The 23,854-nt window shown below is 46.9% G+C and overlaps 1 protein-coding gene and 1 non-coding gene across 3 annotated transcripts in view; one reads left to right on the forward strand and one right to left on the reverse strand.

Annotated features, from left to right (window-relative positions):
* The window catches only part of WNT7B (Wnt family member 7B), a 91,182-nt gene extending 79,519 nt beyond the window's left edge, over positions 1–11,663 (reverse strand). Inside the window, exon 1 of one of the 2 annotated variants that reach the window (XM_061988795.1) lies at positions 11,593–11,663. In XM_061988795.1, the coding sequence (XP_061844779.1) occupies positions 11,593–11,663 (71 nt within the window). Of the gene's footprint in view, positions 1–4,686; positions 4,770–11,592 lie in introns of those variants that run through there. The other variant, XM_061988794.1, reaches the window with a different exon arrangement.
* A 7,867-nt stretch (positions 11,664–19,530) lies between these two features.
* Positions 19,531–19,602, forward strand: TRNAC-GCA (transfer RNA cysteine (anticodon GCA)). Its single transcript has one exon. It is a non-coding gene; the product is annotated as a tRNA-Cys (tRNA).
* The last annotated feature ends 4,252 nt before the right edge of the window (positions 19,603–23,854 follow it).

Consider the following 23,854-nt stretch of genomic DNA (forward strand, 5'->3'; position numbering starts at 1 on the left):
CCTTCAGAGGTTCACCTGTTCTGTCTCTAAGCCAATACATCTCTGGGTGACAGTAAAGTTGAAATATTATTCCAAAATCCTCTTATCGATGACTATTATTACAGTACCATGTAGAAGGAGTATCTAAGAATCTCGGTAGAGCTCTCTTCGAGCACCGGACACTGCACAAATAGAGATCAAGAGAGCAAGCTTGCCCTGAGGAGTTGCATGATCCCAGTTATAACATGAGTAAGGCACAAAACCAGGGAAATGACAGATTTACACATCAGTCGGGTGACTGAGCCTGGGACAATCCTCTTCCCACAGCAGCCAGTTTTATCACAGAAGTCAATACAGGCCTGACCTAATCAGGATGCAAAGAGTGGCCCAAACTTCATAGCCCTGGTCTGTATTAGTCAATGTGAGAGCATCAGTCATGTCAATTGAGATTAAGGGTGAAGCCATGCCTGCCATACCCTTGAAGGCTCTGCACCAGAGAGCAGGTTGGCTGTTCTCTGCTTGCACATCTCTCTCCCTCATTGCATAGATTAAGATCCAAGCTACAGCAATTGTCTCCAGCAGTCCTAATCTTTAGGAATTAGGCATAAGTATGCATGTGAAAAATACGTGTTCCTTCTAACCTGCTTCCCACAATTGTGGAGAAACCCTGTAGTAAAGGATGTGGAATTGTAAGGATGTGGGAGCATGAGTAGAACAGATGCAAACCATGTAGAGGATTTTTCTCCCTCAACATTTTGTAACCTGACAGTAATATCTACTCACTAATATAAATTATTTACTGGATTATGATATTATAATATGTAACTGCTTTGAAGATTTAAACTGTTGTTACCACATACACACACTCTCCCTTATGAGTTATTCCCCGTCACTTTATAGCAAATAACTGAATTAACTCTGTCTATGTACTAGCAGATAATCCCTGAAATAAGCTTCTTAAGGACCAGTTCTTATGTTGATGGTGAATGCATCCAACTCTAAAGAAGATGAACAGGGAAAGGAGTACACAAATAAAAAGTTAGACTAGCATGGTCCTCTTTAAAAGAAGCTAAATGCATATATGTGTACAGAGACATGCACACTCAAAGCACTTCAAGAAACAGTGCCAGACAGTATTATATATAATCCTGTTTTTTAGACATTTATACTAATTACATTGATATTATTAAATGTCGGCTTTATATTTTAAATATGTAATTGGATTACCAAAATATGTCCAGAGCATTAAAATGCATCAATCATCCTACTACCAGCTATTCTAGATTCAGTCAGTTTTCTTTTTTGGAAAGTCAGACACTAATTGCTTCTGGTTGTAAAAATGTTTACAGCATCTCGGAGGACCAAAGGTTAGTAGGCAAGCACATCGGAGAAGATTGCTTTATCTGATGGCATACTTACAACATAGAAATCAATTTTACGAAGGACTAGGTCCTTTAAACTAATTTTTAATGTAGTCTACCATAACTATACTTTCTTTTCGATTAGTGCACACAATAGAGGCCTCAGTGCTTTTTTTTTTTTCATTCTGAAAATGAAATTTCATTTCAGCATTGTCTTTTTTCCATTCTGAAAACCCCCCTTCATAACGATGTGACTTTTGCTTTACAGCTTCTCTAGCAGAATAACCGAGCTACATCGCGCCGCCTCTGTGGCCCCCGTGCCTTACCCGGACTCACATGCAGCAGCACGGACACCCTGCCCTCGGTTTACTCATCTGCTACAAATTGCCACTGGTAGTTTCATCTTTATCTCTGAAGGACCAGTAACTCCGAAGCAGAGGAGTTGTTCACACAGCCAAAAGATGATAGAGATCTCGGGGAAAATTAACGTAACCATGGACAGTCCGTGAGAGTGCACTAAATAGCAGCTAGGGAAGCATCCTCCCCTACAGAGAGCGAGGGTAGCAAAAACAGACACCAGAAGATAATGCTCGAACAGGCTCTACTATGCTTTAATCTTCAAAAGCTACCATTAGTAAGCCAGAGAAGTATATTTACCCACAAGATAAACACCACAAGTTCACTAGGCTACTATCCATTAAGCACTGAAATAACTCCTCTTGCTTTTGACTTTTCAAATGGGAGCGAGGCGAAGCATCGCAGTGTGCCCGAGTCTCCCCGCCGCTGCTCCTGGCTGCCCAGGGGCGAAGCGAGGGGCACGACCGAGGGGTAGCAAGCCGGGCCGGGGGCTGGAGCCGTGGGTGGCACGGAGGGAGAGTGAGGAGAGGAGGGGGGTGGAGGGCGCGGGGTCGGCAGCCTCTCCCCGCCGGTCCTGGGCGCTTTGCTGTCACCCCGGGGAGGCAGCCGGCTCCGTTCCTCTGGAGTGATAGATGGAGGAAAGTGCGCGTTGGTTTGGGGCTCCGCTTTGTTGGGTTTCACCTCCTGATCCCTTTCCCTTCTGCTCTGCTGGACTGCAATAGCCCCCTCAGCTCAGGCTCCGCGGGCCCAGCTCCTGGTGACCTGCCACTGGGGGGGTGAACTGGGGATGGCCCAGGGAAAGGCGAGGGAGCATTATTTACCCGCAACAACTTTTTATTGTCGCGGGGGAGTGCTCAAAAGATCTCCGAGCAGTTCGCTCTAAATAAAGCAGGCACCGCTTCCCTTGTATTTCCCCTCAGCAGTCGCCTTAGTATTATTATTATACTTCTATAGCTTTTGCTTTCGGACCTTATAATTATGTCACACAGCAAGGGAAACCGCTAGCATCCCAGCATCTGGTGTGCGGTTTAAAACTTTTGTTTCAAGATTTGAACTATTTATAGAAGGAAAACTTTGTAGGATAGTAATTTCCTACGGTTTTGAGAGAAATATGGCTACGCTTATATTAAAAGGGTGTGTTTATTTATTTATTTATTACGATTCCTTTCCCCTGTTTTAAAAGAAAAAACAAAGATAGCAATGCAATTTTTTTTACAAGCTCTTGGTCACCTACCAGCATACATTCCCTGCCTGTAAACAGAAATAGCCAGCTCTTGCTATTTGGTTTAATCAATAGCATCCAACTGAATGAAACCCAACATGCTTCCGTAAATCAAGAGCCCTTAAAAATCGGTAGCCAAAGCACATGCAGTTCATTAAGAACTAGTAATGCAAAAATAGACCTTTAGTTTCTTTTTATGGATGTGTTTATTCCTACTTTCCTTCCATAGCGCTAGGTTATATTTTCCCATAGCCCACAGAAAACACAAACACACACAGGCAAACACGCGCACACGTGCTTGTGTTGTGTGCATCTGCTCCCATGCATGCATACAGGGGGAAACAAATATATTACATACAGATATATAAATCCACATACAGTTCAGAGGCAGAAGCTCAGGTTTTACACCCGTAGGGGCGCAAAAATATCTGAGCTCGGCACGGGGGTGAGAGAGAAGGAAATCCTGACAGCCGAGCTGAATGCGATGCCGGGAATACCCAGGCGGGTCTTCCCCATCATAGAGCAGAGCGAACCCGAGTCGAGGCGAGCCCCATTGCCGCTGCCCCCGAGGCCGCCTGGGAGGGATTCGAACCAGCCTTTAGGCTTCCTGGAGCTCCTCTGGGCCCAATTCCCGAGCCTCGGCACGGAGAGACACGCCATGTCCCGGAGGCTAGGGAGATGCCCACGAGAAGGAGAAGTGTCCCGATTTTGAACCTGTTCCGCCGGCCGGGGGACCTGCCGCCCCCAGGGCCCTCCTCTCTCCTACTTCTGTCACCAAAGTGTGGTCAACTCTCTCCCGGAGTGCGGGAAAGCAGAAACCCTTGACAGTTCCTCCGGCAATACCTCTGGGCTCTGGCGTCCAGACCCGGCCGGGTCCGGCTCCTCTCGGCACCGCGGCTGGCCGGCGCCGAGACCCTGGATCGGCACCCCGGGAACCCCTAACCCGACGTCCGTCGGGGACAGAGACCTGCCAGGGGACCCGCAGAAGCACGACGGCCGACGCTCTCCGCAGTCCACATGGACTAGCCCAGCCGCTACTTATCCACCGCAACGTTAGATACAGATATAGATATTAAAAAAAAGAGACCGAAACTCCTTGCAGTCCCACCCACCGACTCTCATTTCCCCCACCCCTACCTCCACCCCCTTCCTCACAAGGAAAAGGTCCTGGAGCCAGCTCTAACTGCGCGGGACTGGAGATCTCTCCGGAGCAAAAGCAGCCGGCTAGCAAGCGCCTCGGCTCTGGGGACTCTCCCCGAGCTGCTGGGCTGGGCGCTCGCCGCCGGCTGCCGCAGCCCCGAGCTCCTCGGGATCGCCCCGCGGCGACACCCTTTCCCCACCGAGCGCGAAGCGATGCCCGTCTCCGGTTTGGCAGGAGGAGGAGGAGCCGGAGTCCTCAGGGGAGCCGCCGGCCGCTCCGTGCCCCGTTGCCCCGCCGCCCTCCAAGGTGCGCCGCCCCCGCTGCGGACACGCCGGGCACCGGCCCCGCCGGCGGGGCAGCCCCAGGAGTGAGTTACCTGGCGGTGTGTACCTTCCCCCGGCAGCATCCGAGCAGCAGCGCCAGCACCGCCACCAGCACAGCACCTCCGCCACCGCCGCCGCCACCACCGCCACCACCATCCTCGCCACCACGCGCTGCACGGCGCTGCCGCCCGTGCCGGCTTCTCCCGGCTCCCCTCTGCTCGCTCTGCGCATTGCCCCTAGGTAGCTGCTTAGCGGGGTCATTTCAAACAGTATTTGGAAAAAAAAAAAATCTGGATCACTTACAGGTAACTCCCACTGGTAAGGATGAGGAAAATCTGAGGGTAATACACTGAGAGTAACACACTGCGAGATGAAAAAAGGATCATGGCTGAATCCCGTTTACACTCTTGGAGTTCGCTTCCTTGGTTATTCCTTTCTGGCCCCCCCTGGTCGCAATTCCCCACCCTTTTTGGTGTCAGCTGTGGCTTGAATCTGAGTTGGAATCCAGTCCCTTGGGCTTGGGGGGGCTTTGTCTGTTTGTTTGTTTGTTTGTTTGTATTGTTGTGCCTAGTATTCCCCTGGTGCTAATGCTGCTCCCTGTGCAGAGTATGTGCTGCTGCTGCTGTTCTCGCTGCTGCTGCTGCTGCCTCTGGGCTCCTGCCTGTCATGTCTCAGTGGTTGGAAGTTGTAACAGTGGGTTCTCGTGTTGGAATGAGGATGGTTTAAGGGATTTGGATGGCAGAAAGTGCCTCTCTCTCTCTCTCTCCCTCTCTAACTCTCCTGAGACTCGAGGCTGCCATTGGGCAGTCAGTCACTGCAATCCGCCTACTTTTTTCTCCCTCTCCCTTTTTTTTTTTTTTTTAAAAGGGGAGGATGACAATGGAGAGACACTGATCTAGCCCGGGCTGCAATGAATCCGCGTTCCCTGGCTGAGCCCTCTCAGCAAGCCGCGCTCCACAAACGCCCCTCACCCTTTTCTCAGGGAGTTTTCGAAACTCTCCCTGGGCGCTGGGTGGGCGGCTGGCTCCCTGCGGCTGCCGTGGCACCCTTTCAGCTCGCCCTAGGGGAGATCCTGAAGGAGCTGGCAGCTCCCAGCTCGGCTCTCAGTTAATTGCTTTATTATGGGCGGCTGCCCCAGTTCCCCCGAAGGGCTCCGTCGCGTCCCTCCATCCTTGGCAGGGGTTTGGCTTTTCTCGTCCCCGGTGTTGGAAATGAAGCTCCGGTTTCAGTGGGATCTTTCAAAAAAACCAAACCACCACAAAAAACACCAAAAAAGGTATATGTTATCGTAGCCCGCCTGAATGAGAAATAAAGACGTGCACATCCCTAACTTCCCGGCAAGACTGGATTTCACCTGAGAGCAGGAGTGGGAAAGGGCTGATGTGAAGCAGCCATTGTAGGGGTGCGAACGTCTACAGGCTGCTCCCGGGTCCCCGCACCCCTTGCCGCTCCCACAGGAAGAACTGTCGTCTCCTCTCTTCCCTCTCCCTCTCTCCTTCCTGAGAAGATGCCGCTCCAAAGAGAAGTTTCCCGGCAGGTTAGTTGCTTCTCCTCCGCGCCGGGCGCCTCCTGCCCCCTCGGCACCGCCGAGCACCGGGGCGAGGGGATGCTCGACCCTTCCCCGCTGAGGCAGACAGGAGCCCTTCGCCCCTTGTAGCCCCCACTGTGCAGGAGAGTCGCTCTGCCTCGTTGGGCGTCTGTCCTTTATTTTCGGATGATTTTTTTTTAATAAAATAAAATAATTTTTAAGAGATGTTTTAGTAGTAGGAGAGATGGTAGAAAGACATAAGCCGCAGATGCCAGCGTTAGGGTTTGAAAATGAGCTCTGAAACAGAAACGTCCATCGCAGATCATTTAACAAAAATCCAGCAGAAATAAGCAAGAACCAGGCTTCGAAGCCTCCTCCATCCGTCGGATTTGTCAATGTTCGTCTCGGTTTAGTTGCCTAATGACTGAAGGAGTTTTCTTGGCCAAGAGCTCATCCAAACACGCCGGGAACACCTCCTCCAGCTCACCAGCCACAGCACATGGGTGCAGCTCCCTCAGTGACACAACGAAATTTTCCTTCAGAGGGAACAGGAATTGCAGAATTGGTGGCAAAACGTTGTCTGCTGCCTAACATGAGATAAAAATCTTCTCGGGGTTAGGTTTCATTTAACCATTTTCACCTATAAGTTCAGTGCAGCCACTGGGTCAGCCAGGGTCCCTTTGAGAAACGCTAATCTCGATTAACAAGGGATGGAACCTTAAGCCTTTCAACGATTTTTTACACCCCAGAATAGTCTTATTTATAATTCTCTAATATTCTAAAGTCATCGTGTTTATACTTCTGCACGTGTTGTGTGGGCGTATGTGTATACATATCTATAGACACACAGATGTGTATCTCCTGTAATGTTCTCCCTCTCAGATGTGCAGGCTGTCTGAGGCAGCTGTGCTGAACGGGAACTGGGAGAACGGGTAGTCACTTGTGATGATTAGCATTTGATCGACTTCGGATATATTTTCATATGGCATCTGCATTTTAAAGATGTGCCGGGGGAAAGAAGTATTCCTAAAAAAAAGATTAAAACCTTCGAAGTGATGTTGGCAGAGTTTGACCCAGTCCAGCCGAAACGAACAGGTTTTACCAATCTCTGCAGTTTGCGGACCGAAGCTAGTTTTAACCACAGTTTAGCTGAGTTGTGGGAGGAAATTTGAATAAAATAAACCAAAACGCACTGTTTCTTTTCGGGAAATTCTACTCTGAAAACATCGACTGGTTATTACGTCGGGTAAAAATGATGATTATGATGATAAGAACAACCTGATAAATTCTATCCAAATGACTTCTGTATGTATGACAGCCAAGGGTAACGAGAATTGCACTTGTTTTGTTGATTGAAGACGAATACGTTCCCATCAATAAAACAATATGGCACTGGAGGAGAGAATACCATCGCTAACACATAATATGGGGCAATTCCGCATCTGTCGCTCTTTTTTCCTCAAACACGTGTATTTTAGCGGTATAATAGCGGTAGAATGGCACCGAACTAGTTGCTTCGGACAGATGAAGCAGAGCAGGCATGAATAAAGTGGTTTGGAGATCTTTTTAAACGGTTTTTATCTGTCTATCCCTAACTGCGGTTTTCTTCTTTACCCCAGACCTGAAGGGTGTCCAGCACAAGGGCACATTGGAAGCCAGTGAGAGCTGTGAAGGTATGCCCAGTAGGCAACACTCTGGACCCGTTTGTGGTTGGAACCGCGCACTTCTTATGCCACATCGAGCTGCAAGTCAGGAGAAAGACGGGGACGGGGAAGGGGAATGATAAGCCCCTTAAAATGAGCGGATGCCTGGTTGACAGGGAAGGCGAGGAGCTACGGCGGCAGCAGCAAAACAGAGGATGCTCGGGGACGGGCTGAAGAGCGTGTGGTCCCGGGCCGCAGCCGCACCGTCCGGGGCTCGGAGAGTAAATCACGCGGGTCCCCTCCTGGAGGTTCTCCGTGTCGCCCACCGTCGAGGCTGCTCCCCGGACAGCCCCAAGCATGGGCGAGAGGGACTGGGATTTCGTTGGTGTTTGCTGCAAACGCCGTAAAAACAGGGCGGGCGAGGTCGGATATTCCGTTCCCAGTCGCAGAATCTCTGCGAGGGAGCGGCTTGTTTAGGCCTCCCCGGGAGCGGAGCCCCCACCTCACAGCCCTTCGCTTCCCCAATTCCTCTTGGCTTTACCACAGAGACACGAGGGAAGCATCCTCGCAGCATCCCGAAAGGCAGTGTCGCGCTTGTCCTTGCTCCTCCCGCCTGTATCCCTCGAACCGTGCCTTGACCTCCTCCCCGCGGGAGGGAGGTTGTACTCCCCGCTCCCCTTGGTGTTGCCTCGGCTACCCTTCTTCCCTACAGGAAAAGATAAGGAAGGAAAGGGTGGGAGTTGCTTCTAGAGCCCTGATTGTGGCACCGCCCGTGGTTCCATATTCCCGAAGTTCCCATCACTCTTCCCCAGAGCATCCACTGCGATTTGCATCTGCGGTTTAGCTGTGATTTTTAACTTCCGACATATTTATTAAATACATTTGAGTCGAGTGTTCTCCGATCTTCGCAGGAAATATTTCTGTTTCAATCCTGCTGCTAGCCGAGGTCAGTATTTGATGTGACCTATTTCCGCCAGAGGATTCACGGAGGCAGTGGGACTGCAGGTGCTTTATGCTTCGGTGCCTGGACGGAAACGTCATCGACAGAAATATCAGCGGATGCTTCACCTCACGCCTTTCTCTCCAGCAAACTCAGGGATAAGAAACGAAGATGGGAACAACAGGAATTCCCTTTGGAAGAGGCAGGCAGGGCTACCTGAGTGGGATCATGCTCTGTCCCTCTAACTGGATATAGAGATGTCTTTATGGCCCTCTGCCACGTCAAGCCATGGGACACCCTCCGCCTCTTCCAACAGTTGTGTAAATATTGATGTGTTGCATTGTTTTCTCTCACTACAGTCTCATGTTTACCACTGAAAGTGAAGTTTTTCTTACATTTTATTAAGACGTGGCACTTGTTACTCAGCAAAACAAAACAAAACAAAACAGCGTGACTTCATATCGCTGACTCAAGGGCTGTCTCTCTCACACTGCAAAATAAACTTCATGCACTGGAAAACAAACTATGTTTTATCAGACTTCATCTTTCACCCTTTTTCTATGCAAAAATCTCACTAGAAAAGGCATCATTACACTCAAAGGATACGGTTTCAACAAAATGGTAGTTCCAGTGGCTGATGAAAGAGGGAATAATTGCATCCCACATGCCTAGCCTAGAAGTAGCCTTGAATCTCACAGCAAATTTATCTCCTATTGTTCAGAGAAAGTGAAGTATCCTCATCGCCTTACAGGCATGGTGATGGATCTGATGAGGTTTCTGTAAGGGCTTTTACTGCTTCTGCTGTCCACTCAGTTTTGCTCGCAGGCTCAGACTAACAGCATTCTTGTGATTTTTCCTCCGAATCCCCTTCAAAATCAGCCACAATCAATTTCGCAAAGAAATCTGCCTTCCAGACTGCAACATGTGCCCAATATTCTGTTCCCTTTAAAAATAAAACCGCAGTGAAAGCGAATAGTGAAATCATTACCCTTGTTTTGCAAAGCGTTTACTTTGAGATTGCCTGACTCTCTGTAAGGGAGGTGTTGTACCAAGTCCTCCTACTATTGAAGTAGCTGGAGTGCCCTCGTCATCACTTCATTCATGGATACACAATCTCACGAAATTCCCTTCTCATCGAAATCCCTGACAATCTAAGCCTGCAGGACGACAGAACTCAGCACTGCCCACCGCAGCAACGACGAAAGGCAGTGCAGGTATTTCGCCCTGCAAAGGTTAGAGCACTGAAAACGCCCTCCTGTCTCCAGTGAGCAGGATTTGGGGCTATGTGAGCCCGTCAGGGTAGGGCTGGACGGGGGCTTCTCACGGGGACAGGGCAGGGGGCAGCGCCGGGGGAGACTCACTCCCTCTCCTCGTCCGCGCATCCTCCGCGGGTCGCCTGCGGGGCAGCGCCGCGCTCCACCGGCCCCCGCAGCGGCACCTGTGGCTTGTGGGGGCGGGCCGAGAGACGTGCCAAAAATAAATAAAGAAGCAAACACACAGAAGGATGCAACCCGGCTTGGTGCCCGCCCGGCAACCTGCTGGGGACCCTCCGCAAGGCAGCCCGCTGTATTCGCTCTGCAAACGAGGCAGCTCTGCCCTCGCTGCGGGCAGCGAGGGTGGGAGCGGGTAGGAGTGCTACCGGAGGAGTGGGCACCAATCCCGCTTTGGGAAGCGATGCTTCCTTTCTCATCCCCGAGGAGCCTGATTTAATTCCTCCCCCCGTCGGGTGTGTAACCTTAATCCGCGGTTCTGGCATGCTCCCTCTTGCCTTCCCCCTCCAGCCCCCTCCTCCTTGCTGCTGCCCGGGCTGCTAACAAGGAGGGACGGGGCTGTCCCCCATCGTGCAGGGTCGGCGGGGCAGGCGGGAGGGGCTGAGAGGTGGACAGGGTGCGCCGCCCCTGCTGGTCCCGGCGGCGGGCCGGGCCGGACTGGGCCGGGTAGCTCCGCGCTTGTCACTGAGCGGCTGCCCTCCCGGGACGAGACGGGACGGCACGAGACGGGACGGGGTGCTGCTGCATGCAGCCGACCAGCTGCCCATCCCACCGGGGAATTGCCCCCGCTCTCCCACCTTCGGGGCTGCCCTTTGGCTTCCCCCCTCTTTCACTGTATTGATTTCAAGGCGGGAAGCAAGCGTTTTTGGATTGTAACTCACCTTATGCATTCTTGATCATTTAGGAAAAAAAATCCCGCAGCTATGCAAAGGCAGAATCTTTAAAGAGTTTGTAGCTCGACAGGTAAGGACTCGGCTAGGGCTCAGGAATGTGGAAATTCAACTCAAGGCAGCCTACTGCGACGAGTAATATTAATAAGGGCATACAGGTACGGGGGGGGGGAGAGGAGGAGGGAAGCTGGAGAAACTTGGCAACTGAAATAACTAAGTGATCTCGATCAAATACTGAGGAGCAAACCGCAGGCTTCCCGGAGCCCCCGCTGTCAACCGGCCTGCGGGCCCCAAGCCGGTCCCGTCGCTGGAGCCCGTTCGGCTTCCCGGACGCTGCAGCGCGGAGGTGGCCGGACTAGTTGTCAAGTTAATTTCAACACGTCCGTGTGATGGATAGAAACGCAAATTGTGTCTAGGCCTGCATAAAACAAATCCCTGAGTGCAGGTTCAGAGCAGGGATTCCCCTCCTCCCGCCCCTTTCTCCTTTTTAATACCTAATCTCTGCTCTATTGTCCCAGCAGCAGTGGCTGAGTTAACTCTGCCAGGCTTTTTTTTTTTTTTCTCCCAAGGGTAGTGTACGCCAGAGATAATATTTAAGTTCGCTTAAGCAGTACAAAATAAAAGGATCCGTCATCATCCGCCACCGGTTCCCTCCAGGCTCGGCGGGGCTGGAGCGCCCGCAGCCAGTATCGCCTCACACCCGGGCATGGCCCCGCCGCGCTGCCCCGGGGCCGGGGAGAAACGCGGGCGTGTTCTGGGGGCTGCCACCGCTTGGGCACCCGGGGGAGCGGGGCGGGGAGAGAGAGAAATTAATCATCTTTTTTTTTTTCTTGTTCTTTTCTTTTTTTTTTTTTTTTTCCATTTGCAACAGTTTGTTCACAATTCTGTAATAACGTGACCCAAAAGCCAAGGAGATTTGTCGTGCACAAGGACTTACCCTAGTTTGACATAGATGACTCCAAAGCATAGAAACACGTAGAAAATCCACTTCCGAAAGTTTCTGTGCATGATCTAGAAAATGGACTGAGCCATAAAAAATTGCACAAAAAGTCGAACTGATCTTGTCGATTAAATCCCAGTCAAGAGCATTGCTGAAGCTACCCAGGAACAAAACTGGCCGAACTGTAAAAAATCAACACCGTGCAGATAAGAAGCTCTTCTCAGAGCCATGGTGACCGAAATCGGTTCCAGTAATAAAGCTAAAGAGGGGGAAAAAATAGAAAGAGCTGCTCAAAACGCTTAAACAAAAACCCAAGACAGATAGGCTGAGGGAGAAAATGAGCAAGCACTGATCTTGATCAACTGCCTCATAGAGCCCTGAAGTTCAATGTGTTTTTACTTGTTCTGACTTCCCCAGGTAACACTACGTATCTTGCAATCTATGGCTCCAGGTAGGAGGATCTCTCCCTCTCTCTCTCTCTCTCTCTCTCTCCCCCTCTCTCTCCCCTCTGCTCTTCCCCCCACCCCTCATGTGTCACGATCTAATACATATCTTATCTGTCTGTGTGCGTGTGCGAGTCCTGCGTGTGTTTGTGCTTCAGAAGGCATGTCCTTAAAGTCGGAGTGTTGGGGAAAACACATGAAATGTATCCAATAAGGGAAATAAAGGACTCGTCTCCTCAAACCGAAGCATTTTTTCATTTCCTCTTGTATGGTAACGCGGCTGGATTTGCAATAAATGGATCGCGCAAAAGAGATTGTTAAATCTTTTCTTTTCTTTTCTTTTCTTTTCTTTTCTTTTCTTTTCTTTTCTTTTCTTTTCTTTTCTTTTCTTTTCTTTTCTTTTCTTTTCTTTTCTTTTCTTTTCTTTTCTTTTCTTTTCTTTTCTTTTCTTTTTTCTTCCTCCTTCTGATAAAAAGAGGCAGGAGTTAATCCCCGTTTGCTTACAGCCCCATATCCTTAAAGAAGGGGTGTGTGTTTGTCTGTGTGTGTGCAGACTATTTCTTTCGGGCCATATGAGCCTGCTGTACACAAATTCCTGTCACTAAATTTAACTTAATTTTCCACAGTAGAAAAATATTCTTCCTCCTTTAAGAAACAGATATACTTGGCTTTTAACACAAGTTTAGAGTATTCAGTTTGCTGCTCCTAGGGAGATTAATCGTCGAGACAAAACCTCACTTTGTGTTCAGACACTAACAGTCACGCAAGGCTTCCTTTTCTTTCTGTCTTTTCTCTCTCGCTGTCTTTTATTTCTTGATCTGTATTTCTCACTGATTTCTAAGCTGCTCGGTTTATTCCTGCATTCTGTAGAATTATCTATTGCAGTCTACTACCCAACGTGTGTGTGTCTGTCTGGAGGCATATATCTGCATGCATATGCACGCTTAAATAGCACACAAATACAAGTCTGTGGGCTGTGGTAAGTTGTATAGATATGGCTAAACCCGTGTACCTATGCCCACTTATACATATACATATATATACATGTAGGAACAATAAACACAGATAGCTCTAGGCATCCCTCAAAGAGAATCGGCTAAACACCAGTAAAGGCTGAAAGGAGAGCAGGCAGTGACAAGCAAGCAAAAGAGGCTGAACATAGAACCTCATCGTAACTATCCTGACGGAGAAAACAAAGGCTTTTTTAAAGCCCAGCCAGGCTGCCTTGGTTGAAGAGACACAGTGTGAAATTGCAGGTCATTTTCAGATGACTCCCACCGTCAACGCGGTCCGCTCCGTGTCATCACCCACCCAGCTCCTGAAAACAGGGTCCCCTTGGGGTACGGCTTAGAGATCCCAAGCCGCTCCCCGCGAAGGGGCAGCAGAAGCGAAGCGGAAAGCAAAGGGCCGTGCTGCGGCTGACTCACGCCGAGCAGCCCAGGACGGACAGAGGCGGCTGACTGCCGCACCGCCGCCCCTCCTTCGCCGCCCCCCGGTAGTTCTCTCTGACGATCAGTTTCTTTCTCCCTTTCCTCACGTTTTATTTTTAATAATCAATGCTCCAGCTCTTGCAGGCAGATGGCCCTCCTCCAGACCGCTTCTGATACATTTTTCCTAATACTTAACTATGACCAATTCGTCCTTGTAAAACGCCGAGTCTTCACACTCTTTCCCCGTATTTAAATGTCCTTTATTTTTTTTTTCCCTGACCCAATACCACTTTTTTTTTCTAATCCTTACTGGGTTTCTTAAAGGATTTTTTAGGTAAGACGAGGCCATTTTTACCTTTTGCAAAACCATTTCTTTACGAGCCTCATAACTCTATCCAGAGCTGCCATCTGATACCCCACAGGGCATTCAAGATTCGGCCTTCCCCCCCCTTCACTCTTCCCTCTTTACGCTTCGTAAAGCCTTTGAAGGAACGCTCCTCAGAGCCCCGGACGGAGGGGCCGAGCCCCTGGCGCTACCCGCGGCCGAGGCTGCGGTGGGATGTGCGGGGGACGCAAAGGCCTTTCCCTCCGGTGCTGGCGGGAGGAGGCGCAGCGGCCGAGCCGTGACCGCAGGCGGCGGCAGCGGGCGGTGCTGGGGTGCCTCAGTCCCGGGCCCCAGGCCCCGACGCCCTGCCCTGCCGTGTCGCAGAGAGCAGGCCCGGGGCGGCTGCCTCCCGCGGGGTAACATCGCCACCAAGGGGCAGCGGGCGGCGGCGCCGACGAGGGCCAAGCCGAGCCGAAGCGCGCCTGGGCGTCTCGGATCGGGGCGGCTTTGGGGACTAGTTGGGGTGGAGGGTGGGAGGAGGGAGGTGACGGACTCTCTGTTTTCGCTGGGTTGTGATGGCCGAGCAGCTGGATCTCCGCCGCGGCCGTCGTCTTTTCGGTGCGCAAAATCTTTGTGTTGCCTGTGGGCCGTCCCCTCTTTCCTCTGCACCCTGACACCCCCGCACACATCCAGGCATGGGTCTGAAACCAGTGTGAAGCGGAATGCGTCCTCCCGCTATGAAGGTGTGCCGGTTTGTATACAGAGAGATCAAGAAAGAGTGCGGGGCTCAACAACACAGCTAGCTGTTAATTCCCACGTTGCTTCTCTAAAGATACAGGCTGGTTTGGGTTTTTCCTCACAAAACACATGGAAGTAGGACTCCAGTTCAGACTGCCTCCTTCTCCACAGTGACTGTATGCTAGCCATCTTGCTTGCTTCTCTGTACTCATGAGTAATATTCCATGCAAACCCAGTAAGTTTCAACAAAAGAAGTTAAAGTGGATTGTGTCTAAATTAGCTTGGAGACAGTACCGTTTAGAGGGCAAAATCTGTTTGCATTTTTGACCCTTAGTCCACTGCTATCTTCAGCTAATTGATTTGAAGATGCTGGATGGGGGGGGAAATGACAGATTTTCTTTCCTTCAAATATTGGTTTAACTGTAGCTGAAAGCTTAGTCGGAGGATAAGAAGATTTCATGAAGCTTAATAATTCTGTGATTTAAGAAAAGAACCCTGTAGAATACTAAAATAGGTAATTCTTACATTAGCATACAGAAATTCACATAGGTTACTTTATATGCAAACTATGTAAAGCTCATTGAACTACTTTAAATGACTACCACCTCAGTAATGCCAAAAGACTTTCTGAAAATCAGGTAGTATTCATAAATATAAAAATACTGATAGATGTGGGTAGAAAACATTTACTGAATGTTCTTTTGGAACATAGTCATTATTTCTTACTCATCCAAATTAATTGGTGTGGCAGGTTATATAGTTGATTGAAAATCCAGTAGTTCATTTTTCCACCCATCAACCTTCTGCTGACAAAGCTTAACATGCACTCCTCTAAACCTGCAGAGGGAAAGGTCATCTATACCACACTGCTCTCTGGTCCCCATACCTTCCCATGGTCTTTTGGTAAAATGGCCTGTTGGACTTTATCTTTCACAATCTATCACAAATGTATTTATCTCTGCTTCTTCAACTGGAGTGGCTTTTCTGGTACCTAGGGAGGAGATCCCATGTAACCTTCAGAATGCACCAGCCAGGCTGTGACAACTTAGTCAACAGAAGGTAACTGTTCAAGGGTAACTTGGGTGTCAGTCTCTTAAATAAGGATGGGAACAGGATTCACTGGATAAAGCACATCTCATTTTATTCCAGTGCACATCACCCATACTCCCTGCTGCAAGGACCACAGTGCTGTTTTAGTTTGACCTGGGCTACTATGGCTTGTAGCGCTTTGGAAACAGAGGACTATGTCCTAACCACAGAAACAATCCTCACAGTATGAAGAGGGAAAAGTCTTCTGTGAAACTTTGTAAATGGAACAATGAGCAGTGGTGAAGGAGAAAGGAAACTTTAAACTGTTGTTCACAGCTCACATCATCTTCCCTAGTGCTTATTTCCAAACACAGAGTTCAAAATCGGAAAAAAATCCCATGACATTTCTGTGGAATGCAAACAACGGGAATAATTCCTCTGTTACAGGCTGCTTTACGTGCCTTTTTCTTCTTTCTGTACTGCTCAGATCAGTCACAGGTAAACAGTCTGCTTGTTACAGGTTCCAAAGGCTTAACTACAAGGAAAATCCAGTTGCATTTATCTCAGTCAGCCACTGCCTGGCACTGTTGCTCCACGCAATTGTAGATGAAGGCCTTTACCCCATCTACCACCAAGAAAATAAAAGCTGAAGATCTTCCTCGGGGAAAATATACAGAGTATATGTGATTGAAAAAAGAGAGGAAAAAAAATCGAAAGGAAAATTGAAAATAAGAAGCATACAAAGAGAGGTATCTTATAGCTGACCAGGATCTTACACACAATTTTCATGTGTTCTTAACAAACACGTGTGTGTGAAATACATGCACTTACTACTAGTCTTTAATATTTTGTAGGGGTGTTACCTGGCCTTTGCACATTAAATCTTTTCTTAAATTATTCTCTCTTATTTACCTAACTGCTCCCTAGGTCTAATATGTCCATTTTTTTCTACCAAGTCCACTGTCTGCTTATAGAGCTTTTTTTTAAGATCTGGGATGTCCTTCAGTGAGCTTCTGATGCAAAGTCCTATCATCTGATCTTTGAGCTTTGATTCAGCAAAAGGGTATGAAACTCAACACCTTTCATTACCACTGGTTTTCATTTCAATTCCTTCCCGGTTTTCCATTCCCTGTTCCTCTCTCTTGTCCCTTTTACATCTCATTACCTGGAACATGTTTTCCTTCTCAGAGCATGTGTCTTCCTGTAATTCCCAAGCCTGCTAACATTTCAACAGCTTCACAGACATCAAATTAGATTAGTAAGTAATATAGGTGTCTGCACTCAGTTGCTTCATGCGTTTCACATTTTCAGTTTAATCCTGGTTTGAAAAGTTTTGTTTACTTTTTAGTTTGACAATGCCAAGAGACATTGTCCAAGCCACAGAAATGTAGAATTAGATATACGTCTCTGGAGTACAAGCATGAAATGGAACTAACAGACTTTCTCACTCCTCCCTTAACTAAACGGATCTTTATTGGCTTTGTCGCACTGGAATGAATATAATTTTAGTTTCTTTCTTCTGTTCTTCATTAACTGGTTTCTTACTCCATTGACTATGTTAGTCTGAAAGATTCTCTGCATCTGAAGAAGGTTCAGCAGTTAAAAGGGAATGTGAGTCAGGAATATCATACAGTTGAAAAAAAGCTAAAAATGTAAATAAACTGGCATGTTTTAAGTGAACTAATCCTTTTACTCTGCAGCAGTAGGAAGCAGAGACTGATGGATGAACTGTGTCTTCTGGGCAGCATACCTCAAGAATGATATAGATCAACTGGAGGTGAGCCAGAGGTGAACAATAGGAAGATGCATAGAAGACATGATCCATGAAGAAAAGCTGAGTCAGATGTGCTTGTTTATTATACAGAAAAATGGACTGAGCAGAGAAAATAATAGTCTTCAAATGTGCAAAAACATGTTGCAAAGATGCCAAGTAGAGGGATTGTACACAGACACAGGTGACAAATGGATTTGAGCATCATTTAGACAAAATTAGTTTAAGAATTAGGGAAAATCTTCCCAAGATTTAATATCAGGTTAAGTAAACATCTACAGAAATTTAGTATTGCAGGATCCTACTGTAGGCTATGAACATCTCTTTTAGACATGTCATGGTTTGGCCCAGTTAGCAGAGCAGCACCATGACAGTCTCTCGCTTGGTGCCCCCATTCACCTCCACCCTCTTTAGGATGGCAGAGGCCTCAGCAAAATGGGAGTAAAAAGATAAGCAAGGTTGTTGTGGAGTCTAAGATCAATGCAATGATACAAATACTTGCCCTGCATACTCATCCAGCCTCCAACTGACTCCATTCAGAAATCAAAGATATTTTCTAACCTCTGTATTTTCTATTGAGTAATTTCAACTCTATTTGGTATCCTGTAGTTCTCATACTGGAAAAAAACAGTGAACTAACAACCCCTCTTTATCTTCTTTATTCCACTGTCATGGTTTGGCCCAGCTAGTACAGCAGCACCACGACAGTCTCTCACTCGGTGCCCCCATTCACCCCCCACCCTCATTAGAATGGCAGAGGCCCTAGCAAAATGGGAGGAAAAAGATGAGCAAGGTTGTTGTGGATTAAGACAAGGGCAGGGAGGGCACACTGCCAATTACGGTTCTGGGCAAAACAGACTCCAGTACTCGACTTAGAGAGGAAAGTAGGAAAGTTTATTCTACAAGAAACAGAATGGAATAAAAGCAAAAAGGGAGTAGGATGATGAGAAAATTACAACCAGCACTTTAAGATCTCCCTCCCCCATCCCTCCTTTCTTCCCCGGTCCAGCTCACTGCTCCTGATATCTCTACCTCCTCCCTCCTCAACGGCTCAGGGAGGAAGGGAATGGGGGATGTGGTCAGTCTCTCACAGATGGGCTCTGCTGATTCTCTCTGCTCAGATGAGGACGACTCCTGGCATTCTTCCCCTGCTCCAACACAGGGTTACTCCCCAGGACACGGCCCTTAATGAACTCCTCTGGTGTGGGTTGCTCCCAGCAGCTGTGGCTTCTGCCCATACAAGGTCCATCACACAGGACACAGTCCTTGGTGAATATCTCTGGCCTGGATTCCTCACCATGGTTGCAGTTTCTGCAGTTATAGGGTCCCTCCCTCAGGACACAACCTCTTCTGGCCATAGTTTTAAAGAAGATAATCACTGCCCCTGGCTCAGGGTCTGTAGTGAAGTGATTGGATCCCTCCCACAGGACACGGCCTCCTCCAGCCATAGTCACTGTCCCTGGCTCGGGGCCTTTAATGAAGTGAATCGCTGCCCCTGGTCTGGGGTTCTTAGCAGAATGAGTCGCTGCTGCCCCTGGTCTGGGGTCATTATCAACATGAGTCTCTACCACTGATGCAGAGTCTTTAAAATAATGAACATAAATCTCATCTTCACCAGTCCTCTCTGTAGAATGCAGGGGAGTCTCTGCTCCAGCACACCTCCTCCTCTCTTTCATCACTGATCTTGGTGTCCGCATCTTTGTTTCTCTCACTGTTCCTACTCCTTGCACCACCACCAGCCAGAAGAAGAAGGGACAGAAGAAGGAAGAAACAGGAAAAAGGAGGAAGAAGCCTCCTCTTCCAGCTGCTCCAGTGGTGTGTCTGGCTCAGAGCTGGGGAGAGTTGTGAGCAAATTCTTACAGGAGCCATCTTTACAGCTCCTTCACCCTTTCCAGAAAAGGCTGTCATGTCAAACCATGACAAGACACAGTGCCTATGATTCTGTGACTCTGCTTTCAAACACTGTCCTGTGAAAAATCTGTTATCCTCCACAGAGCACAGTGTGATACAAAATAAACCTTCCCAACTTTCTCTGAAATAGTTCCAGAAAGCATCTAGCTTGACCAGACTTTCAGAAAGCATCTAGCTTTCCACCACTGCATCTGTTCCTTTATACAATGTTAGCTTCATCCCTGCTATGTGTAGCTAGATTGTGAGCCTAGAATTGCAGTGCCTCTTAATTTCATCTTCAAAAAGTCAGGGGGTATAGCTCAGTGGTAGAGCATTTGACTGCAGATCAAGAGGTCCCTGGTTCAACTCCAGGTGCCCCCTCTTTAGCTCCTTTTGCAGGGTTGGACTACTTGAGCTCTAAGGGTCCCTGAAAACCCTTACCAGGCTATGAAACCTTTTGCAGAGGTGCTTTTCATTCTAAGAAACTGAGGCACTTGATAAGAATCATCAGAAGTCTACATTAGGAATACTCAAGCAAGAAATAGAAAAACAAAAAAGCATTCTTGGCAAAGCAGCGGTACAATGCTTCTGTCCTCCAACAGTCAGACATCAACTTTTCAAGCTCTAAGGTCTAGTGAGGTTTCCATTTCCAATTCGACTAATGTGGACATTACCGATTTACCATTGGCTTGGCCACAACATGGATGAGCTTACCTCATTTTTTTCTTTTATCAGTATATCACTGGTAAAACAGCTTAATCATGTGAATCTTCTTTAGCACTTGGTCTTCTTGTTACTCGTAATCTCTCAGACAAACCATTACATGCACTTCTGTCATCAGAAGAAACACACGCCTCTGTGGGATTATCATCAGACCAGTAAATCATCACTACATTTAAGCATTCAAAACTATTGTAATTCCCCAAATCGCAAATAAACACCTAAAAAACCCTGCTGCTTTTTTTTTTTATGATTTCTAAAATATATTTCCCAGAAATCTCAAGTGCACGTCTCTTACTATAACAGCCCTAGCTATCAGGTGCAGTCTCCTGGAAGAGAAACATCCAGAAAAGCATTCAGTTAGTGCAGAAAAACATATAATAGCATCTTTATTTTTTTTCCTCTCATATCAAGAAAATATTCAACAGATTTCAGCGACCAGTAAGAAACTTTATAATAGCAGCCATAGATTTGGGTCATGTTCTGTATCTTGTAATGGAGCTTTTAAACATTCCTTTTTTTCCTAAGAACAACTCATTAAAGGCCATGATAACCATCTCTGCATTAAAATACACTTTATAGGCTTTATTCATATTGAAATTATCAATTTGTTTTATTACATGCTGCTTACTATTTTGAGATAAATCTGTATGATGTGTGCCCTCATGCTTGGAATAAAAGTATCATTTCTCAATTTTTTTGTCTGCTGTTTTTAAAAATGACTCAATCCATATTTATATACACTTGACAGAGCATCATTGCCAGATTTCAAAAGCTAATTGCATGCCTCTAATACTTGATGGTTTTAAGTGAAGAGGTGAGAACCTCTGCATTTTTTTCCATACATATGAGATGCCAAGAAAAACTCCTACATGCGACTTTTTCCCCCTCTTCCTAGAAACTATGGCCTTCTAAGAAAAGAAAACACATCTAGAATTGCTATTTTTTTTAGAAAAAGCCCTTATTTTTTAAGTAAATCTAATAATGTGAGTGAGGAGAAGGAAAGTCCAGGCATTAATTTTGAAAGCACGGGATTAATTATACTAATGTTGCCAACCTAAACATGAAAACAGTGGTTTGTTAGCTTCCTGTCTCTTCCACATAGACATCATCAAGGACAATCTACTGCTCTTACCTAGGAGGGACTGCATTTCATTTAAAGCTACAGTAATTACAGTGCTGAGATAGATGTCCATTCATTAGCCTACTTCTTAAGAGTTCCATCTATTTTAGCATCTTAAATCTAAAAAAAAAGTGCCATTAAAGACATTTTTAGGTGAAGATGATGCCTAGTGAGTAGTTTTATGAGTCTGTGTCCAACTAAGTCTACCCTTCATTCACTCCTCATCTATTTTTCAAAACATTTGTCTTTTTTACACTGACATTTTAATCATTGCCACAACATATCAGGTTTTCACTAACCTAGCTTTGTTGTTGCACTGCAGTTTTATGTTATGATTATATTGGATATGTTAACTTAGTTATACAGAAATAGATGGATTTTTTAAATAATCTAGAAAGGTTTGCCACTCTTCCTGATACAGTTTTCAACGATTCATCAAATAATGTTGTTTGTGTCATGTCCTCCCCCAGGTCACTGAGTTATAATGATCACTTATCTACAAATCTTTCCTACATTTTCTTTATATTACAATCAGCCTCTCTTTCATCAGGGTTATCAGCAAAAGCTGCAGGATATTTTATCTGGCTGCAATTCAGCTTCATGTAGGGGTGCTCACATGCACCCTGTGGTATTTTGTACAGTTATAAGCAATTTATGAGATGTTTAAAAGTGCATACTTTACTTTTCAGGTTTAACTCTTTGCTTGAATCCAATGTCTGATTCATCTCAGTACACAATTTCTGTGGAGACCAGGGTCTAAATCTTCAGCAGTGTTGACTGCCTTTATTCTTCATCACCTTCATTGGAGCTGAAGGTTCTCAGCATTTTTTTGGATGCAATCCTAGCATATTTTACATGCATTATAAAAGATGTTAAATTTCTTTCCAAACCAAGCACAGGCTTACTGAGAAAGGGCCCAAAAGGGCAGTAGGTTCCCCATTGTGCCTTCCTGGTACACCACCTGCATTCCTGAACTGGGGGTAGCCCAATGTAAAGCATGGAGCAGAAATCAGTTATTTAATGATTTCAGCAAACAAAGTCTCCCTGCCTTAGTATAAAGTCTTTGTTCCTCTGTGGCCTCTAGAATCAGTTTAGATTTCTGCTCTTTTCTTCTTTAAAGAAGTAAGGAAATAAGTATAGGTGCCACAGTACTTGTACCTGTCCACCCATACCTGTGCCTCCAGAAAACTGAAGAATCAGAGGGGTTGTTAGAGAAAGTATAAACAGTTCCTGTAGAATGGACAGGTTTCACACCAGGGTATAAATCAAGTTCTTCCAGTTCTCTTTGTCTGCGGAAAATTACTTTTTTCCTACATGTTCCTAGAAGGGTTAATAAACGGAAGACTAACTTTGTGACCTTTACATGACACTGTTACAAAAACACTGAAAATGAATGCTGCTTGTGCTAGTAGGAAGTAAAGGGACAATATCATCTGTCCATGGAGATTTTTTATATTAAAAAGAGTAGCTGCAAAGTAGCTGTGTTTACTCACAGAGTACTAAACAAAGAAAATACATACTTCTCACCAGGAAATGTTTTTAAATGATCTTTGTATATATGACAATGCATGTATGCCAATGACAATTCTTTCTTGATGGTTGTGTATTGTCTGATCTAGCTAGCAAACAAAACCAGTCAAGAATCTAGGAATCCTGACTGCTAGATCTCCTCTTGTTTCTTCCATTAACCTATTAAGATAACCTCTTCCTCCTCCTCAAACTAGCACCACAACACAGAATTGCTGATTACCAAGCAAAATGATTATTGGTGTCCTGGTGACAGAGGATGCAGAGAAGGCAGAGCTACTGAATGACCTCTTTGTCTCAGTCTTCACTGCCAAGGCCAGCCTTTGAGAAGCCCAGTCCTTTGAGAATAGTAGAATAGTCTGGAGAAAGGAAGACCTTGTCTTGGTGGACGAGGATGAGGTTAGAGACCTGTTAGGTGAGCTTAACACCCATAAATCTATGAGATCTGACAGGATGCACCCACGAGTGTTGAGGGAGCTGGCTGATGTTATTGCTAAGCTGCTCTCCATCATTTTTGAACAATCATGGAGGACGGGCAAGCTGCCTGAGGACTGGAGGAAGGCCAATGTCATGCCAGTCTTCAAAAAGGGCAAAAAGAATGATCTAGGAAACTACAGGCCACTCAGCCTTACCTTCATCCCTGGAAAGGAGATGGAACAACTTACCCTGGATGCCATCTCAAAACACATGAAGGAAAATATGATTATCACGAGGACTTAATGCGAATTCACCAAGGGGAAATCCTGCTTCACCAACCTGATAGCCTTCTATGATGGCATGACTGGCTGGCTAATGAGGGGATAGCAATGGATGTCATCTACCTTGACTTCAGCAAGGCTTTTGACACTGTCTCCCATGATGTCCTCATAGGAAAGCTCAGATAGCATGAGCTGGATTAGTGGATGGTGAGATGGATTGAGAATTGGCTGAATGACAGAGCCCAGAGAGTGGTCATCAACAGAGTCAAGTCAAGTTAGAGATCTGTGGCCCGTGGCGTTCCACAGGGGTCAATTCTGGGGTCAGTGTGATTCAACATCTTCATCAATGACCTTGATGAGGGGACAGAGTATACCCTCAGCAAGTTCCTTGGTGACACTGAACTGGGGGGACTGGCTGAATCATGAGAAGGCTGTGCTGCCATTCAGCGGGTTCTCGACCGTCTTGACAGTTGGGCAGAGAGGAACCTTAAGAGATGCAGCAATGACAAGTGCAGAGTCCTGTACTTGGGGAGGAACAACCCCAAGCACCAGTACAGGCTGGGAG

This window comes from Colius striatus, chromosome 1, assembly GCF_028858725.1.
Source record: "Colius striatus isolate bColStr4 chromosome 1, bColStr4.1.hap1, whole genome shotgun sequence".
Classification (NCBI taxonomy): Eukaryota; Metazoa; Chordata; class Aves; order Coliiformes; family Coliidae; genus Colius; species Colius striatus.